This window comes from Neolamprologus brichardi, chromosome 7 (genome assembly GCF_056152115.1).
Source record: "Neolamprologus brichardi isolate AB-2024 chromosome 7, ASM5615211v1, whole genome shotgun sequence".
NCBI lineage: Eukaryota > Metazoa > Chordata > Actinopteri > Cichliformes > Cichlidae > Neolamprologus > Neolamprologus brichardi.
In genome coordinates, this window is record NC_142110.1 from 21,909,570 (window position 1) to 21,927,802 (window position 18,233).

An 18,233-nucleotide genomic window follows, 5' to 3' on the forward strand; every position below is an offset into this window, starting at 1 on the left:
ATGTTTATAAGGTTGGATAAACCTGCAGTCAGCTGAGACTGAAGAAGTCACTTGGATGGGTGACAAAACATTTCTCCCACTGAAAACTCTACATCCAAATGAACAGAATGAACTTCATGTGATTTCTTTGGAAATCCCAAAACCTCCGTAAACCCATGACACCTTAGAATATGGGGTTCCATGGTGCTAATGACATTTAACTTGTCTTTATTTAAAAATCAAGGGGTTGCTTTCAATTGAACTCTGTGCTATCATCATACCAAACCCTAAAGAACTCTTAAAGGCCTTCAGACAAAACATTTTATTGTCCATGAATTAGTAAAATGTTTTTTAACTACTATAAGAAAGATCATCTACAAGAGGTTTATCTTTCAAACTGCAGGCAGTTGGATTTCCTATCCCAGTAATTTTATCCCTAAGTGCAGATCGTCTGATGGAAAACAGTCTCCATGAACCCCAAAATTAACTCGGGGTACCTGCGGGTAACTATTACAACTTTTGGTCTCAAAGTACATGTGTTCATGATCAGAGACTGCAAAGTTTGAGGTGCATTATAGGTGTGACAAGAAAAAACCTTTCTTGTACCAAAACACACTTTTCCACTAAACATACAGTACGTGCAAAGAATACACATTTTGGAAAATAATGTGCTGTAAAAATAGTAATGCATGAGTGGAAATGTGTCTCTAGTTGTTTCAATGGCTCAGCGACTCGAAATAGTGTTTAAAGGTCATGGGAGGCCATCTGTGCACACTCTGAAGCTGTCTTGGAACAGGATAATGAACTCAAGTGCACTCGAAACATTATCCAAGGAAGTGAATTTTATATAGAAGAGTGGTTACTAATCTGAGGAAGTTAATGCAGAAATTGCTGGCCAATTTTGCATAACTCTGTGATTGTATTTTCTTGCGATGTTTAGTGTATCGCCTTCATCTGTAGGTAACATTTCAAAAAGGTTCATATGGTTGATCATCCTCTGAATGTTGCTTTTACTTTACACGTAAAATACTCAGGAAATCTTATTGCTATAATTGAAAGACGACCAAGAGCAAAAAATAAAAGCAAAAACTGTCAAGACATGTTTTCTCTATTGGGTATGTCACACGTATGGAATAAAGGAAGCAGCTAAGATAATAAGGTTCAAAATATACACCATTTTCATGCATATCTGCACACACAAGCCCACAGATCTGCCTGTAGACATATGTGCAGCCACAGAAGATCTTAAACTTTCCACACTGCTCTGTGATCTGATTAGTTCTCACGCACACAACTTTGCATGAAACAGTCACTTTCTTCATTTTGCTAGACCAATATCAAAAGTTATCTTTATGCAGCACAGTGAAGCATGATCAAAAAAAAAATTATTGGCACCAAAAATATTTGATTTCATTTCTCTGTTCAAACATGAATAATCTTGTGTTTTAGCTAAACAGAATGACCCCGACCGTGTTAACGTCACTGATGATGCTATGACGAAGGTGCAGGCAGCCAACTAACCAGTAATCTGCTAATTCAGGCCTGATCTGCTAAATAAAGCGATTTGTGGAGCAAAATTAGATGGATTGTGCAAACAATGCTGTGCTCTGTTCTTCCCTTGTTGCCTGAGCTTTAGGGCCAAGTCCAGCCTTTAGGTGTGTGTGTGTGTGTGTAAAGATGCTTGAGAATTAAAGCATGAGATGTAAAAACATATGTACAGCTTCACCTGCAGCTTACTGCACTCGCCTACATAAAGTAAGTTGTGCACATTAGTTAAATCGCTGTCTGGAAACAAGTATGTTTCCTTTTGTTTGGCTTATCCTCTAAAAACAGCTTTTGACAAGTTAAATGAGGATACTGGGCCAGGTTATGGAAGGGGTTTTGTAACCTATTTGGCCAGGGTGCCATTACATCATTTCACATGCTGAGCCTGTATTTGTGACACTTAATAGTCGGTCTGAATGATCCCCAAATTATTTCCCAACACTTAAAGCGAGATTTCATTATGTAATGCTACTGGTGCTAACAGAAACCCACAACCTGAACTGATATGACACAGTGTGCTTAGGAAACCAACCTGAAAGAAGAATGTAGGTCTTTCATCATCAGGGAATGACTTTAGTGAGGCTGGAGGTGTCTGCATTGTGAACTTCTAAAATTATCCTCACAAGCACTAATATCAAACAATGGGACTTTTTGTTTTTAAACATGATGCAGTTTTATTAGAACATTTCAGAGCAGCTTACAATGTGAGATGATCAAAATACTAACCGAACCCTGCTAAAATCAGTCCACATGACCAATATCAGCTCATAGTAATATTTGTGATTTCCAAGTGTTTCTATCAAGGCAGTAACTAACATTTCAAAAGCAGTCATTCATCTTGTGTTTTCATGAACAGCTACATTTATGTCATCTTTTCCAATTAATAGATGAATTTTTCAAATAAGAGCAGACACTTGTTAGAGAACTGCAAACCTCAAACGCAAGGGCACCAACTCTTACTTTATAAATACAATCAAGTCTGGAACGACTCATTTGATCAACCATTTCTATAGACAACCAAAAATCTTTTGTTAGAAGCTCTGAACATGTTTAACATGTTAAACGCAATAAGTTAGAAAGTGTTTTTGTTCCACATTTTAAAGTTATTTCTCTCCAAACTGATTCAGGACACCTTCAATTTAACATTTCTAACATTCATTCAGATCGGACTTCCATTAACTCTCTGAAGCTGCTCTGATGACTACGAACATCATCACACAAAAAGAGCCTGCTGAGGTATTTCCCACTGTCCCACCATTACTTTTCTCCTATTGGCCATCAGCAATGATGTCATCCGGCCAGTACTCGTCTTGCATGTAGTGCTTTGATGAGGAGAAACTTGGCTCGAGTGGAGCGTCGTCATCCCTCAGCTTGTTCTGCACCTCCTGCTCCCACTCCCCCTCCACCAGCTTGTAGAGGTCAAGCGCAGCCTGAGCATCCTCCACTGAACAATGACCTCGCTTCCCAACCTGAGAGAGTGATAGGATCCACAGGGTTACAACAACAGTTACACGAGCATTTTACTAAATCTAGTCTCAGATACCAGAAAATAACTTCAGTGAAAAATGCTGTGACCTGAAAGGAACAATTTTCCAAAACAGCCACTCATCACTTGTTTTAGAGCGTCCTCTCATCTCAAGCTCTCACCTGTATGCTCCTGTTCAGCAGCTTATTTGCCAGCGTTCTGAGGGAGGGACAGCATTTACTGGGGAAACCGGCCAACCGACTGAGGAGACGCGTTGTACTCGTGTCCCTGACCATGTGACAGGGATGAAGGATGTCCAGTGCCTCAAAGTCATTATAGATGGAGTGGCCCACGACCACTTTGCCTTCAAGTATACTGAGGATCTAAGGGAGAGAGTGAGAATCCATGCAAGGGAACAAGAAGGAAGACACAATTTACTTAACATTTAATTATTAATTTTTTTAGACTGTAACAGATTCAAATAAGTTTACTGAAGTAATTCCAGAATTCAGGGGTTAGATTTCTGCTGTCATGCATTTCATTTGTAATCTGATTTGCAGATTCAGTCTCTCTCAGCTCTAGCTTGAAGTCTTCATACTGATGTCCTGTGACAGACTAAGGGCTCTAAACTCATCATCATAAAGTCAAGTGACAATGTTTTAAGTGCTCGTGCGCTGCAGCAGTGCTGTTGTGGAAGGAAAGCTCGACTACACACAGTCTCCATTTAACTTTGTTTTCTGTGAAATGCTTTTATATTTTTTAAAATCTGTTTCCGTCCTCCTGTTTTGCAGTTCGCACTACGTTCTTCTTCGTTAGTATTGAGCTTAGTCTTGGCAGACGACATAAGCGGTACTGCCCCGATTAGCTTCCAGTAGTGCATTGCATTTCCACATTTCTTTTTCAACATGTTAAAATAGATAAATAAAGAGCAAGACCAAGCATGCTTACACTTTCAGCCTGCTACTACACAAAAAAAGGAAGAAAAAAGAAAAAAAAAAGAAAAGGAAAAAAAAGGGATGATTCATCGAGATTTAAACTTGGCCAAGATTTTTAGTTAATGCACCTATTGTGTTCATTTGAGCATCACCCTATCGATAACACCAAAGTTATCGGCTGAAGGATAAAAATTTAAAGTAAGGATTCCACTTTCTTCAAATAAAAATTCAAGTTGGGCACATGATAGAACAAAAGTCTGATATACAGTCGCCCCCCCCCCCCCCATGATGACAGAGTGTCCTAAAATGATTAAACTGAAGTTTTTCTCCTCAATCCACCAGATTATCCCAGGAGAACAGAGTCTCTATTTCAGAGCCCAGGTTAAATCTTTCATCACTGTTGTCTACAAACACTCAGACGTACCTCTTCTCTGGCTTGAACGAAGGGTGTGGCGTTGAGGAGATGATGCCTTCGGATGCCGCTCCAGCGAGTCCTGAAGTCTGTGACAGGCTGACAGGGTTTCACGTATTTATCATAAAGCACGTTCCCATGATAGTCCAGGATGCTGCAGCGGGCCAGCTCGCTGCAACGTCCTCCAGACCCTGTCCCCACCATCTCACAGTCCAATGCCACCACTGTAGTCGGGCAGGAGCTGAAACATGGCGAACTTCGACCACTGGCTGGAGGACTGGCTTCAGAGGAGAAGCCACTGTCCATCTCCCAGCGATCTCCAAGGGCCGCGATCACAGAGTGGTGGTTAGCTGTTCCAGACACTGATGTATGTTTGGATAGATCAGTGCTTTCAGAGTTCAAAGTGCTTTGATTTTCCTGTTCTGGAGCGCTCATTTTAGACCTTTTAATCAATACGTTTGTATCAAGCGATTCATGGCGGGCGTCCGTTCTTTTCATCTTCATGTTGGCGATTATCCTCTTTTCCTGATGCCTCTTCCTGGCTCTTGCATTCTCCATGGCCCAGAGCACCATGGCTTTTTTACACAGATACCGATAATTGCTGAGAAGACCCCGTGAGGAGGCTTTTCTCCTGTTTGATGACTCTGCCATCATTGATTCGTGGAACAGTTTTCACAGTCATGTCTGAGGAAATAACACAAAAGTCAGGATAGTGATCACCATTATTTAAAAATGTGGCTCATCATGAACTGCAGATTACTGAAATGACGTGAAAAGGATTTTAAAAATTGTTAATGAACTATTCCTGTACAATACACAGTGCATGGGGACTGACAAGTCATTAGCCGGTTAGCATATCCTGGATAACCCAAGGAATACACCAGGCACAAATTAACACTATGTTTCACATGCAGTTTAGTTCCATCCTTTGCACAGCTTCCCTCTTTATCTGCTTTTTACACAGCATCAATAGAACCAGCAATATGAAGCAGGTCTGGTGGAATACCAAGCACCATCTTAGGAGGAAATGATTGGCTAAGGCAGGACCACACCCAGTGTAATTCCTAATACTAATACAATAACCAGAACTTCAAATTTCATCTGGAATGACCTGAAACTACAGACTTTGAACATGGTGGTTTGAGCATGAGTAGGAGAGTGGATATCTTGGAGAAGATGAAGCTGCAAGGCAGGAGGAAAAGAGAAAGACCACAGAGTAGATTAATTATGTAGTGAAAGAGGACATGCAGAGAAAGGTCTGAGGTGATAAAAGAGGATCCTAGGAATTGTGTGAAATGAAGGGAGATGTGGTAATCCCTAAATGGACCAGATCAAATAAGGGATGAATGAATTAATAAATGCAAATGTAAGGCAATTTGCGTACTTGCTTCACTTTTCAGACCCATAGGCTGTATCGATGTTCTGCAAACATGAGGAATTCTTCATGTTTTTAGGATTTGAAGTCGCATTTTTGGTACACCTGAAAGTGAATTTTAGCTAATGCGAAAGTAAATCACTTTGGTATAGCCCCGGTTTTTACTCCATGCGCTATGAAGACAATAAGGCAAAAAAGTTTGAGACTAACGTATTTGATACCACCTGAACATCGTAATTCTCCAGCCACAATAATCTGGACACGTGGGCATACATACGGGTGCCTATAAGGGCCATATACCTGACACTAACACATTACAAACACCCCATAAGTGCAGAGTTTGACTCTTCTTAGTGGCATAAATATGATGGCGGTGTCAAGTTAAAGTTTAAAAACTTTTTCCCCGCCAGTCTTCATGTTGATAAATAATAAATCCAGCATACAATTCAGGCTGTATTGTATCATACAGCCATCATCATCACCCATCATCCAAACATCATCCGCCTGGAAGATCCGGATATGGCGAGGCCTTGATAGATTGTAAAAGCTTACAGTTGTTTACAAAAAACGCGCTTGGCACTTATGAAATCAAACACTAGCCGATAACATTTCAGAAAAAAACTGAAGCTCATGTACGATGAGTTTGCATGTGACTAAATTCAGCTGGAAATTCCACGTATTTAAACACAGTTTGTCTCTCGGTTTGATTATAAAAAAAAACAAACCCAGCGAGCCGCAGAAAGTTGCGTTAAAAATAAGACACAAGATAGATTACAAGCACAAACGACGTATTTCTGAACGCTGACAAACACGAGAAGAGAAATGAATTGAGAAAAAGAGTAAAAATATCTTACGTTACCTTCTGAAACAGCACGTGTAGGGTCTGAACATGCCCGGACAAATCTCCTCTACTCTCTAATCCCATTGGCTCAATCTCTTCTTCTTTAGTTTTCTCAGACAAACTCACATGCGGAGTCGCCGCCTATTGGTTGGGTGCGTACCCATGCTTTGTCTAATATTAAACTTTGTTTGATGATGTAAAACATGTAAGCGTGACAAATATGAAAATAAATACACAAGAAAAGTTTGAGAATCCATCAGCGTCTTCATTTCCTCCAGAGACTCTGGGTTTTTGCTATTTGCAGCAACATCAGCAATCAGTTTTTTATGGGACTGTATGACTTTGGGAAAGGTGTACTGTACTCCGATCTCCTACGGGAGATGATAAAGTGAAAGTAATTCGGACCGCTGCCAAAAACACATGAAAAAAAGAATACAGATTTTAGCATTAGCTACCTGTAATATAGCTTAAGGGTTTGGAAATGTCCCATTAACAAAACACCTCCCTTTCTTTGCACTCAGTGGAGAGGTACTAAATCTCATGTGAATCCCACATTAATTGTACAACTATAAATGTCCCCCTTTACAAAATGTGGTGGCATTTTTTCCTTTGTGATGAGTTTGTCATCCATCTCAATTTCAGCTTCCATCTAATCAAGGTTAACATCTAGATTTCCAACATGTGAACTGTACCCCTACAGATCAGTAAATATCAGAAAAATGATTATTTGGCTTATATTTATAGTGTTTTGTGATCGAGATAACTTTCTCCAGCCCAAGGCAGGCTGGTTTAGTGATATTTAAGGTAAATATAACCAAATTAGGTTTACATCTTCAAAAACAAAACAGCAATAAAAACAAAAAAGAATCTTGCTTAAGTCTCAGTTTCACTACAGACACATCAGTTGTTCACATTCAGCCACCAAATATTCATTTCCAATTAAAATGACCAACTATGTCTAAGTGTGTGTCAAACAAGCATTTGACTTGATATAGAAAAGACTTCAGAGTTCATTTTGGTTTTGTGGGCCTTTTTATTTCACAATCCTTCCAAATGTACAAAATCAAAGGCATGTTACAAAAAAAAAAAAAAGAAAAAAAAAAAAGAAAAAGAAAAGAAAATTTCACCATTACCGTGATCCCCTTTGATGACAACAACAAGAAACTAAAGCGACAGATGACAGACTGTATCAAACCAAAGTGCATCAGCCTGAGGTGTAGTAGACAGACCAGGGGAAATAGAAATCTCATGTTTTTAAAAAAAAAGTCATCCCATCTTCCCTAAAAATTGGTTTGTTTTGAAATATTGGGCAGACCCTGGCCAAAACCTCTCCACCTTCCACAGCATTCCCAGTGCAATGAGGACCTAAAGGAAGGGCCACGTCTTTGACTTCAGACCATTCGGTAGTTCACTAAGAGAGAGGAATATAATTTAGTTCTTTTTCTTCCCCAATCCTCCTGTTGTGGTGGTGGAGGTAGGGAGGGGTGCTGCTGAGTTCCTGTTTGGAGCTTTTATAGCTCTGACTTCTTCTTCTTCTTTTTCTTAGACTCCTCCTGCATCACCAGCGGGTTTGAGGCCTCCCTCTTCAGGTAGGAGATGAAGTCACTCACCTCGCGACCTCCCTGCAGCGAAAGCAGAGGGTTCATCAGCAAAGCACAGACATCACTTTGCTGCTGTGAATAGCACTTTAGCAGACACTCACCTCATATTTCTTTGGACTCAACTTGTGTCCAGCTGGAGAAAAGTAGATTGTAGGGAATCTAGAACAGGTTGAGGACAAAGATTATGATTTCATGTATCAAACTGCAAAGGTAATCACACATGCATGTTAACCTGAGTTCCTTCACCTTTCCCAAAGTCAAGCTTCTCACATAGCTCACAGCTAATCCTAATCAGTCTGTAATTAAGCTTCAGGATGTCTGCAGTTTAATGTGCAATGTTCTGCTTCCCATCCCCCCCTTTTATCAGTGATGAAGATACGTAGCCCACGGCAGACTCTGCTTAACACTCATTACTCGAGGGAATACAGGAACCGTCTCCAGGTTATGTTGAAGGGAACATACTGTATGCTCTGTTACCATGGCAGACAGATATGGTCTTTAAATTCACTCTAATGTCACATACAGGACTCAGCGTGAAGCTTATGGCTGATTGTACACCTTCACATGGTACGAGAATGTCCTGACTGTTCTGCTTAAAGAAAATCTGCAATATTGCAAAATTCTGTCCCACGTTCCTCATCCCTTTTAATTTTTCAAAAACATGTAATCTAGCTGCTTTGACTGCTACTAAAGAGTTTAACAATTCACCACACTCAGCTGCTCACTTTCACTGATGCTGCTTATCTTGAACTGTCCACAGCACGAAGTTGGGGGGGGGGGGGGGGGGACCTTAAACCTTTATATTAATTAAATTAAAAACAGTCCAAGCCTTATCGTCACATTAAATGACTCAGCACTCACCCGCTGACTTCATATGGAGATGGCACATCATTGGCTGTGGCGTCCATCTTGGCAATGACGACATTGGGATCATCGGCCAGCTTTAGAAACAAACAGGGCAAATTGTTAAGTCTTTGCAAGACAGTTCACTATACCTTAACATCCACACGTTAGACTAGTCTACAGGCTGGGGGATGCAGGCCAGAAAAAAGCCAGCTAATCCAGGAGGTCACATGACTTAAAGTTCTGGATAAGTTACTTAAGAACATGTTATTGTTTTAATGCGAAAGATCTGAACTAGCAGCAGTTCAGGATCGCTCCCTCACCTTCTCTCCCAGCTCTGTGTATTTGGGCTCCAGGTTTTTGCAGTGCCCGCACCACGGAGCGTAGAATTCAATCAGCACGTCTTTGCTGTCATCGTTAACGATGGAGTCGAAGTTTTCAGCCACCACAACCTGGAGAGACATTGCAGGTCTTAGAGATGGTTCTGTACTGCAGCTATTTTTCCACCTGAAGTACCCAGAACTTCCTCCACTCAAAGGCTATTGTCTGTTTCTACTAATGTGCTGATGCATGCTCAGTAATCCAGATGAGGTAAGATGATGAAATCATTGCTTTCAAATGAGCTGAATGATCTTTCTGGTTTTTGAAAACATTTTTACCTCTGATTCACTACTTTTGTACCTCAACAGAATTGAGTCTCACTGATCCATTTAATTGTTGTTGTTTTTTAAGCCATCTTGCCAATTTGTTCTGCTGTTCCCAATCGAGAGTGCTGGGTTCCACTGTTAGGAATAATCTGACCGATAGCTCCTGCAGTGGACAAACGGCCTTAGGGTTTATCTCTAGTCCTAGGCAACAGTAAAACTTCATCTCCGTTAAAGCTGTCAAAACATGAGGCGAGAGTGCGAAAGGAAGGGGGTGGGGGGTGTTGTAGACTGATTATATGAGTTGTGATTATGCGTTGTCACTGAATTAAGCAGAGTATCCAGGATAATTGCACATCCTCACGCTGCATTTATTCACAGCACAGAGCTCCACCCATCCACGGTTGAAATCTTTCAAATAAGATGCAGCTACTAAAAAAGAAAGTTAACTTAAAGGCAGTTCACTTCAGAGACTGGACAAACTAGGCAACTGCACTAAACCTCAGCATGACAATTATTTCTTAAATGAGTCAAAGCTACTCCAGCCGAGGCAGCTGTACATTTAAAAGCATGTCCATGATACACAAAGAAAATGTTTAGTACAAATCTTACAAGTGTCAGAAAAAATTGATCTCACCTTAACAGGTCCATCGTTGTTCTCTGGGATGGGTTCTGATTTGAGATAGCGCTTCAGCTTGCCATCAAAGTAGTCCTGCAAGAAACGCTCCAGAGCTTTTCCATCACGACTGTTGAAAGACATTCAATGAGTCAGTAAAGTCACAATTCTCCTTGAGCTGGAAGTCATTAACTAGGCACCGTTCTTTTAGCAAGCGCCTCATCTACCAATTAGTTACTTAGGCAACCGAGGTGGGAATCAGACACTACACGTTACAAGATCACCACATTTATACATTTTGTGATAAGGCGAGTTGTGCAATAAATACTGTGATATTGCCTTTTCTTAAATATAAATTAAAAGTTTAAACTTTGTCAATATCAGTTTTATCCAATAAGGTCAATTTCTTACTTCAGATATGCTGCAAATGAGACAGAGCTTAAACGCAGTCCCCAAATGCTACCATCTGTAACTGAATGGGGGTCAAATTGGCAATTACATCCAGTCTTGTTCATTATATTCCCAGATTACTCCATTTATTTCATAACATATCAATATTTGGCGTCCAGTTTTTATACAGTGTTGCCACACCATCACAAAACTACACTGTTTAGAGTTATACTCAGTGTAGCAAAGGTTCTATTAAATCCAACTAGCAACTTGTGACGTGATGTGTGTGTGCACTGGTGGGGAATTGTGGTGAAAAGTTGTCCTGGACTTACGAGAACTCCTCAGTCATGGTGTATTTGTCTCCTTTGGCGGTGCGGATGGCCACCACAGGCAGTTCGCCACTAGGATTCAGGCCAAACTCAGACAACTCGTGGCTGAACATGTTCTTGTTAGCTACAGCAAAGTTCAGCTTCTTACCCTGATCCAGGAAGCCCTTTGCCACCTTCATCACCCTGAAAGATGCCAAGATGGTTTTAATCATGCAGCCAAAAACAAAGATAACACTGTGGAGGATTAAGGTATTAAAAAAAAAAAAAAAAAAAAAGATCTGGTCTCATTTTTGTTTCTTAGCATGTGGCTAACTGCCAAAGGGGAGGTGCATGGTCTTGTACTAAACAGAAAACAAAACTTAAGATATTCAAGATCGATCTGAAAATCAGCCATCTCTGCACAGTGCAGATTTAAAGTCAGCAGGGAAACTGCAGCTTCAAAAACAGAAAAACGCCACAAACATTAAATGAGCTTTTTTTCCCCCAAACACCTACCTATTCCTCCAATAGTTGGAGCCTTTAGGGTTTTTCTCATAGTCAACATCATAATAAGCCACCAGAAGGTCCTTCCCTTTCAGCTGGTCCTTGTTGTTGTCATTCATGTGGGGACAGAATCCAAAGCTGAGAAAAACAAAGAACACACACAAAATAAATAAACATCAAAGTAGAGCTTTGAGTTTAGCCTCCAAATCTGTGATGCTAAAGCAAAATGAAATAGCAAATAAATAGGAGTATCCTGCATTGTGTGCACATGGGCTTGGGTTAAAAAACAAACAAAAGCACTACATGTGTAGACTGGTTGTAGCAGGAGCACTTGTAAACCACGCGGAGGAGATAAGCAAACAACTGCTCTCTGTAGGTGCGTCAAATGTCAGAGTTATTACCCAAAATAAAACCCATATCAAGTCCCTATTATCTGTTACGCAGTTGCAGTGGTGGAGGTGCATATCTGAACACCAGCTTGCGCTAAACCACTTTCAGGTGCATTCTCTTTTCTTCTCTCTGAATGTCAGTTGAAGTGGATACCCTTAAATCTTTCTCAAGTTTCTGCAGCTACACCCACCTGCAGTTCAAACTCTCTGCAAGGAGAGCCAATCACAAAAAAGCTTGCTCAAAAGGGAGACCAACTGAATCTGCTTGGAGCTCTAGATCCCCAGATAGGATAATTAAGGCCCATTTTGAAATGTGAATCATGCAAAGCTACTCTAGTACCAAAAGACAATAGTATATATATATATAAAACTAGAATGAGCATAATTTCCCTTTAAATATTCAAACATATTAAAAAACAAAACAAAGTAAGCTTCATGTTAATGAGCTTCAGAATTATACAATTAAAACCATGTGGGGGGGGGGGGGGGGGGGGCAACAAAACAAATCTGCCTGGATCAACTGCATGTACTTTATAAAGTGGGTTGAGGTCAAACTCACTCTGAATATAAACAAGATCTCAAACAGAAGAGTTTCCATCTTAGCTGATCTCCTTCAAGACTGATTAAACAACCGGTCACAAAATCATTATTTCCTTTAACTGAAGATTCAATTATCTACTGGTGTTATTACACTTTGAGGCCAATTTACTATGAAGTAATATTTAGTCAGTGCCAAACTCTTTGCTACTGCCAGAACTGAACTGTGTCCCAAGAGGACAACTGCCTACCAAATAAGATCCTGTTGGCACTAAACTTGTAAATATGTACCTTTGAATGAAAACTAAACAGATCAACTATTTATAGACTGATTATTTTGATGCCTCTACAAAGTGTCTCTTCTAAACAGCAGGACTCACATGTTGTCCTGGATGAACCTCTTGATTTTGTTGCTGGTGTATTTATCCTCACTGAATTTGACCGAGCTGTCTTCAAACTTGTTGTTGAGTTGGGGTGGACGGAACAAAACGACTCCCCTGTAAGCCGAGAAAGAAATATTTCACTAACAGCAGATACAAAGGTGAGACCAAATGTGCAATAGTGTTATTTTTAAATGGTTTGGTGAGAGACTTCTAAAGAGATCTACTCACTCTCCCTCAATGTCATGGGTTTTGAGGAGAGCCTCAGAGTTTGTGTGGGCGAAGCGGTAGTTGTCCCTCAAGGCACTCGCTGCCCTCAGGAACTCAGCCTGTTCTTGGCTCTTGTCATCAGCAAAGAATCCTGGGAAGGAATGGTCAGTCAGACCAGGATTCAATATCAGCAGCAAAAAGCGGCAATAGTGTCTGAACAAAAAGTGAGTAACATAAAATACCCTAAACTTTAAATTATGAAGAATGTTACTAGTGAAGAGCTTTAAAAAGACCTTTAGACAGGTTTCTTTAACTAGATGCTTACCGACAACACTTGCATCTTGATCTGCAAGAAACTTTTCTAGGTCTGCGTTATCCTTGAGCACCACAGAAGCTGGACCAGCCTGCTTCTTCAGGAAGCCGACAATCCCATCTGCAAAGAGAAGTAGTGAGGTGAGAAGGATGCAAAAAGACAGCAAAGAGCCACAGGACCATTCGCCTGCTCATTTCTGCCATTTGTACACTGATTTAAGATGCAAACAAACTGAATGAGTGGGTGATGTGGCAAAGAGATCAATTCAGATCTCTTGTGGTAGCAAACTTGCTGGTTTTATCTTGAAAGTTCAGCTTAACAGAGTACAAACGTTATGCTCTTTTGTATACGAGGTTCCATTTGTATGAATTTTATGTTGAAAATTCAGTCACTGTTAGCCATCTCTTGTTCCTTTACCTTTAAGGCTGGTGTTGTAGATAACTCTGTATCCTTTAGTTACCTCTCCACATAGCCCTCATCCCACTAAGTATATCATTTTCACATATAAAGAATTCCTCTAAGAGGCAGATTGAACGCCAAGTTAAACACCTAACTCTCAGATCTTCCAGTGCTAAAAGACATGAGGGCAATACCTGCAGTTCTGGGACCATCATAGGGACCAGATTCATCGCCATCCCTGAAGATCTTGAGGGTTGGGTAGCCACTGACGCCATATTTGCTGCATATGTTGCTGTTGGCAGTGCAGTCAACCTAGGTAGAAAAGCAAATTATTCTCACTTTTCGATGAGACACACAGAGCACTGCAGTTCAGAGTGCAGAGAAGCCACACTGAAGTGGACAAAGTTAAGTGATCTGTGTTGTGCAGTACCTTGGCCAGTGAGACGATGCCTTTCAAACGTGTGGCTGCTGCCTCATACTCAGGTGCCAAACGTTTACAATGGCCACACCTAAAGTCAAATAATATGGATTAGTCAAACAAGCAAAAAAACAAAAACAAAACTTTAGGGCCTAGCCAGATGAAGACCCCAAGGTAGACCTAGTGGAATCTGACGATACAACCTAACTATGTTTGAATAAATGGAAACAGGTGTAAGTACAAGCAAAAACATGAAAAATGTACTGAAGATTTAATTAGCCACATATTGTTATAGCTGTGCTTCATGTTTTCTCAGATACCTATATAAAAGTTGTCCTTAATATAAGACAGACCATTATTATAATATTGCTTGCGTTTTCTGTAGGTCGAAAACCCGAAGGTTTAGATTATATTAAGAAAATGAAACCAAGACTAAATATTAAATCTTCATAAAAATTTGTGAATATTTGCCTTTTTCAAACCATTACAGAGTTTAGGTACCAGACAGCACAAAATGTACTCGTTAGTGCTTTATTATAAGGAATACTGTACATTTTTATTTTATTCAAGTTTAGCACAAGGGTACACGTCACATTTCCTCTGGGCCAATCCCAGGTGGACACCAAAACTTTCCTGGCCAATCAGAAGGTTACAACAATGAATGGACACACCCCCAACTTCCTCATAGCCTCATTCGCACATAATCTTTTTCTTTCTTTTTAAAAAAAAAAAACAAAAACGGAAACTAAGCGGAGTTAAAACACGACTAGTTAGTCACTGTTTAAGGTAGCATTTTCAGTGTGCCACTAAACTGCAGCACCTCTTAAAATACGAGTTAACATAAAACGCCAAACACATAGCGAATTAGCCTGTGCCTTTCGACTAATAGCTAACATGCTAATGCCTGGTCCTACGCCAAGAAGCGAGCGAATTTGACAGTTCTGCCTCAATTAAAGTTAGCAACAAACAGCGATGCAATTTGCACAATTAATTGCACGTTTCGGACAAAACGAAAACCCCCACTGACATCCACGATACTGCGAGTTCTGCAAGTGGGTACCACTCAACTGTTAACCGCAAAGCGAGTAAGCTAGGATTCGCGTTTTTCACTTATGCAAATTTCTCTGATACTTCGGAGAAAACATGTGACAAGACTCACCAAGGGGCAAAGAACTCCACGAGAATGAGCTCATGGTCTCCGATCCTGCTTTCGAAATCGTCATCCGTGTACTCAAGCACATCACTGGCTCGAGAGAACCCGGCGAGAGCGGCCAAAAAGATGAGTCTCAACATCGCACACGGCGCTTACTGAGTCCTTTAGTTACACAGAACGGGTTTAGGATGCAGATGGGGTCCGTAGAAGCGCCCCTCTTCAGCTGTGCTGCAAGATGAAAGCCAAGGATGCGAGCTCCTCAGACAGGGCCAAGTGCAGACTGGTCGATAGAGAAAGAGAAAGGAATGGAGGCGGTGTAGCCCTTCACACAGGCTGCGAAAACTCTCATAACCACAGTGTGGCAGCCTCCCATTGGTTCATTTACACAGTCACTCTGCCTCGATTATCCAATCAGAAGGAGGCAAATAAGACCTCATCGTCTCCAATCAGGAATGGGCAAATCATGGCTTTTTAATGTCAACACAGCGACCTGTCCAGGATGTACCCTGCCTCTTTCTCTATGACAGGTTTGGGAAAGGCTTCAGTCTCCCGTGCCCCCGAACTAGTTAAAGCAAGGGTGTTAAACGCAAGGCCTGGGGACAGAATCGACCCGGCGAAGACCCTAACCCAGGGGTCGGCAACCCTAGGCACGCGTGCCACAGTTGGCACGCGAAGGGTTAACTTATGGCACGACCATAGCTGGACTGGTCATCTGGCATACTGAAAGTGTTGAGGAACTGTGTGTTGAGGAACCACAGCAACTCATCCACAGAGCACCAGGGCAAGGAAAGTCACAGAGTGGGTTTGACAAGTGCTGATTCACATAGTGTGTAAAGGTCAGCAATAGCTTTGCTGACCCAATAACTGCAGAGCTCCAGTGCTATCACTACTCACTATTTGTGTTGATGGCATTAACATCAGAACAAAGCGTGTGAGCCAAGTGCTTCATGGGTGGTTTAGGGCTCCCATGGCCGAGAAACACCTGTAGGTGTATTGTGGAGGTTGCTCAGTACTTTTGTCCATAGGGTGTAGTTTTAGAGTAATGACTACACTCGGAAGTTGCAAAATATGGGTCAAAGATCTTGTGCGCTCACAGTCCATTACCCCAGGGTGTGGTGAGGTCATTGATCCACTGCAAAAAGGGGCATCTGAGAGTATCCACTGGTTTTTGAAATCATAGTTCAGTCATGTGGCAGATTTATTCAGGCCACCAAACTTTTCATTACAGTCTTGAAAGGGCCCCATTCTGACTCAAAGCACTCTACACTACAAGCCACTTGTAAGCACTCATTGGTACAGCACTTCCCGAGGTACAGAACCTACTGTATGCCAGGTCCAAAGCCAGTTTAGTATCAATTAACCTAATGTGCATGACTGTGGACTCTGAGAGCAGGCCAGAGTACGTAGAGGAAAGCCACACAGGCACACAGGGAACATGCAAACTCAATCCCAGCTATCCAGGAGATTCAAACTAATGTGAGAGACAACATGGAAGAACACAGTTAGACTGCGATGAGCATTTTTGTTAGTTCAGAAAAATGAAAGCACAAGAAGGGAGCTGTTGTCCTCACACATATCTGCGCATTTAATAGTGCATTTTACTTACAAAAAATAATTTTGTTTAGTCAGTGCATTTCCTGCAATTAACACAAAGATGTGACAATATTTTAATTAGTTCAAAGAACCCACATTGATTAGGTGAGAAACTAAATCCTGCCTAATTATATTGTACCTTCAACCTCATGTCCAGTCATCTTGAATTCCACCCGAAGTACACGATAAAAGAAACCGCATTCCTGTGAAGAATTAAAAGTCCCTAAATTTAATGTACAATACTACGGCTTTAAATTAAAAGATTTTATTTTATTCAGTTGAATTTCTTTCAGTTGCACCTCTGGCCTTTGGAAACTATTTTCAATTCAAACATGCTTTTACTTGGACAACTATATAATACATACAACTTTTAAAAGAAGTAACGAATTTTATGAAAAGTTAAGGGTGTCCTACATTTTTCATTGGTTGTACCACCTGACATGGAAGTGTGTATGTATAACTCAGTCCCTAACCCTAACCCTAACCCTAACCCTAAAAGTTGCTTTGAAAACTATTGGATGTGGTATGAAAAAGAAAGATTTGACTTTCTCAGTGTACAAATTCACTTGCAGAGTACACACATAAGTTGCATAGTAAAGAAAAATGTAAATAATAACTTGAGCTATTATTCACAGACATAATATAGGTAGAGCCTTGGCTCAGATGTCAGAGGAAAGGTCAAACAGACTCATCGCCATGCTGATGTGCAGTTCTGCTTTTTTTGTCTTTATGCCACATATCTGTTGTGGAAAAAGCCATAACTCCTGGGAGTTAGTGTGTTGAAGTGTGACTTTGCAAATATAATTAAAATTGGGCAATTTTCATTCTGGAAGTCAAACGCTGTCCCCGTTACAGCAACAGTAGATGTGACTGCTGGACAATGATGATAAATCATTAGTTTCCATTAAATGATTAAAAGCTGACGTGTCACTTTGTTTTGGTAATGTGTTGACCTTTAAGTTTGTTTAGATATTTTCACAACTTCAGTGCAACATAAGCTACAACAAGACCTCCATTCTGACTAAATTTGGGCACCTGTAGAAAAATCCTGTGTCTATGTCATTATTTATTTTCAAAAGTGATTATGTTAAATCACTGTACAAATGAAGTCAGTGACAGTGTTCTCATGTAAAAAATAGACTTTATGTTGTATGTGTACAGAACAGATTAAAGTTTCTACTCTTTTGAGACATAGAAAGTGTGTCTGTTGGGGCTTTAACATTAGGTATAAAAATTTATTTTGTGATGATAAAGCTTAAAGTTAGAGCTGAATCACGTGATCCCTAACTCTCTCTTAGTTAAGCTGCAATAGAGTGTTTCTTCTTCACTTACCTTTTTCACTCTCTATGTGTTTATACACCACTATACATTTAATCATTGGTT

At 40.6% G+C, this 18,233-nt stretch overlaps 2 protein-coding genes across 4 annotated transcripts; both read right to left on the minus strand.

Moving 5' to 3' along the window:
- Nucleotides 1-2,172: 2,172 nt before the first annotated feature.
- isg20 (interferon stimulated exonuclease gene) lies at nucleotides 2,173-6,640 on the minus strand. Of its 3 annotated transcripts, none has more exons than XM_006782412.2 (4): nucleotides 6,571-6,640; nucleotides 4,349-5,020; nucleotides 3,172-3,372; nucleotides 2,173-2,993 (listed from the first exon to the last, which is right to left on the minus strand). In XM_006782412.2, the coding sequence occupies exons 2-4, from the start codon at nucleotides 4,988-4,990 to the stop codon at nucleotides 2,793-2,795; spliced, it is 1,044 nt and encodes a 347-aa protein (XP_006782475.2). In that variant the 5' UTR covers nucleotides 4,991-5,020; nucleotides 6,571-6,640; the 3' UTR covers nucleotides 2,173-2,792. The 3 variants fall into 3 exon arrangements, with proteins under 3 accessions (XP_006782475.2, XP_087699436.1, XP_087699435.1); XM_087843310.1 differs by lacking the exon at nucleotides 6,571-6,640 and adding an exon at nucleotides 5,721-6,447; XM_087843309.1 differs by lacking the exon at nucleotides 6,571-6,640 and having other exon boundaries at nucleotides 4,349-5,699.
- Nucleotides 6,641-7,572: 932 nt separating this feature from the next.
- Nucleotides 7,573-15,581, minus strand: pdia3 (protein disulfide isomerase family A, member 3). Its single transcript, XM_035914540.2, has 13 exons — nucleotides 15,264-15,581; nucleotides 14,117-14,195; nucleotides 13,881-13,998; nucleotides 13,300-13,407; nucleotides 12,996-13,125; nucleotides 12,765-12,881; nucleotides 11,471-11,596; nucleotides 10,979-11,158; nucleotides 10,278-10,386; nucleotides 9,320-9,448; nucleotides 9,015-9,094; nucleotides 8,255-8,312; nucleotides 7,573-8,174 (listed from the first exon to the last, which is right to left on the minus strand). Exons 1-13 carry the CDS (start codon nucleotides 15,395-15,397, stop codon nucleotides 8,064-8,066), a joined length of 1,479 nt encoding a protein of 492 aa, XP_035770433.1. The 5' UTR covers nucleotides 15,398-15,581; the 3' UTR covers nucleotides 7,573-8,063.
- Nucleotides 15,582-18,233: the final 2,652 nt, after the last annotated feature.

Bases quoted from the DNA above. Each gene is read 5' to 3' on its own strand.
- isg20 (XM_006782412.2), bottom strand. From the start codon at position 4,990: ATGATGGCAGAGTCATCAAACAGGAGAAAAGCCTCCTCACGGGGTCTT. The intron at 3,373-4,348 runs GTACGTCTGAGT...TCTCTCCCTTAG, and splicing joins TCGTTCAAGCCAGAGAAGAG to ATCCTCAGTATACTTGAAGG. The intron at 2,994-3,171 runs GTGAGAGCTTGA...TCACTCTCTCAG, and splicing joins TGCTGAACAGGAGCATACAG to GTTGGGAAGCGAGGTCATTG.
- pdia3 (XM_035914540.2), bottom strand. From the start codon at position 15,397: ATGTTGAGACTCATCTTTTTGGCCGCTCTCGCCGGGTTCTCTCGAGCC. The intron at 13,408-13,880 runs GTATTGCCCTCA...TTCTCTTTGCAG, and splicing joins TGATGGTCCCAGAACTGCAG to ATGGGATTGTCGGCTTCCTG. The intron at 8,313-9,014 runs GTGAGTGCTGAG...AACCTGTTCTAG, and splicing joins TCTCCATATGAAGTCAGCGG to ATTCCCTACAATCTACTTTT.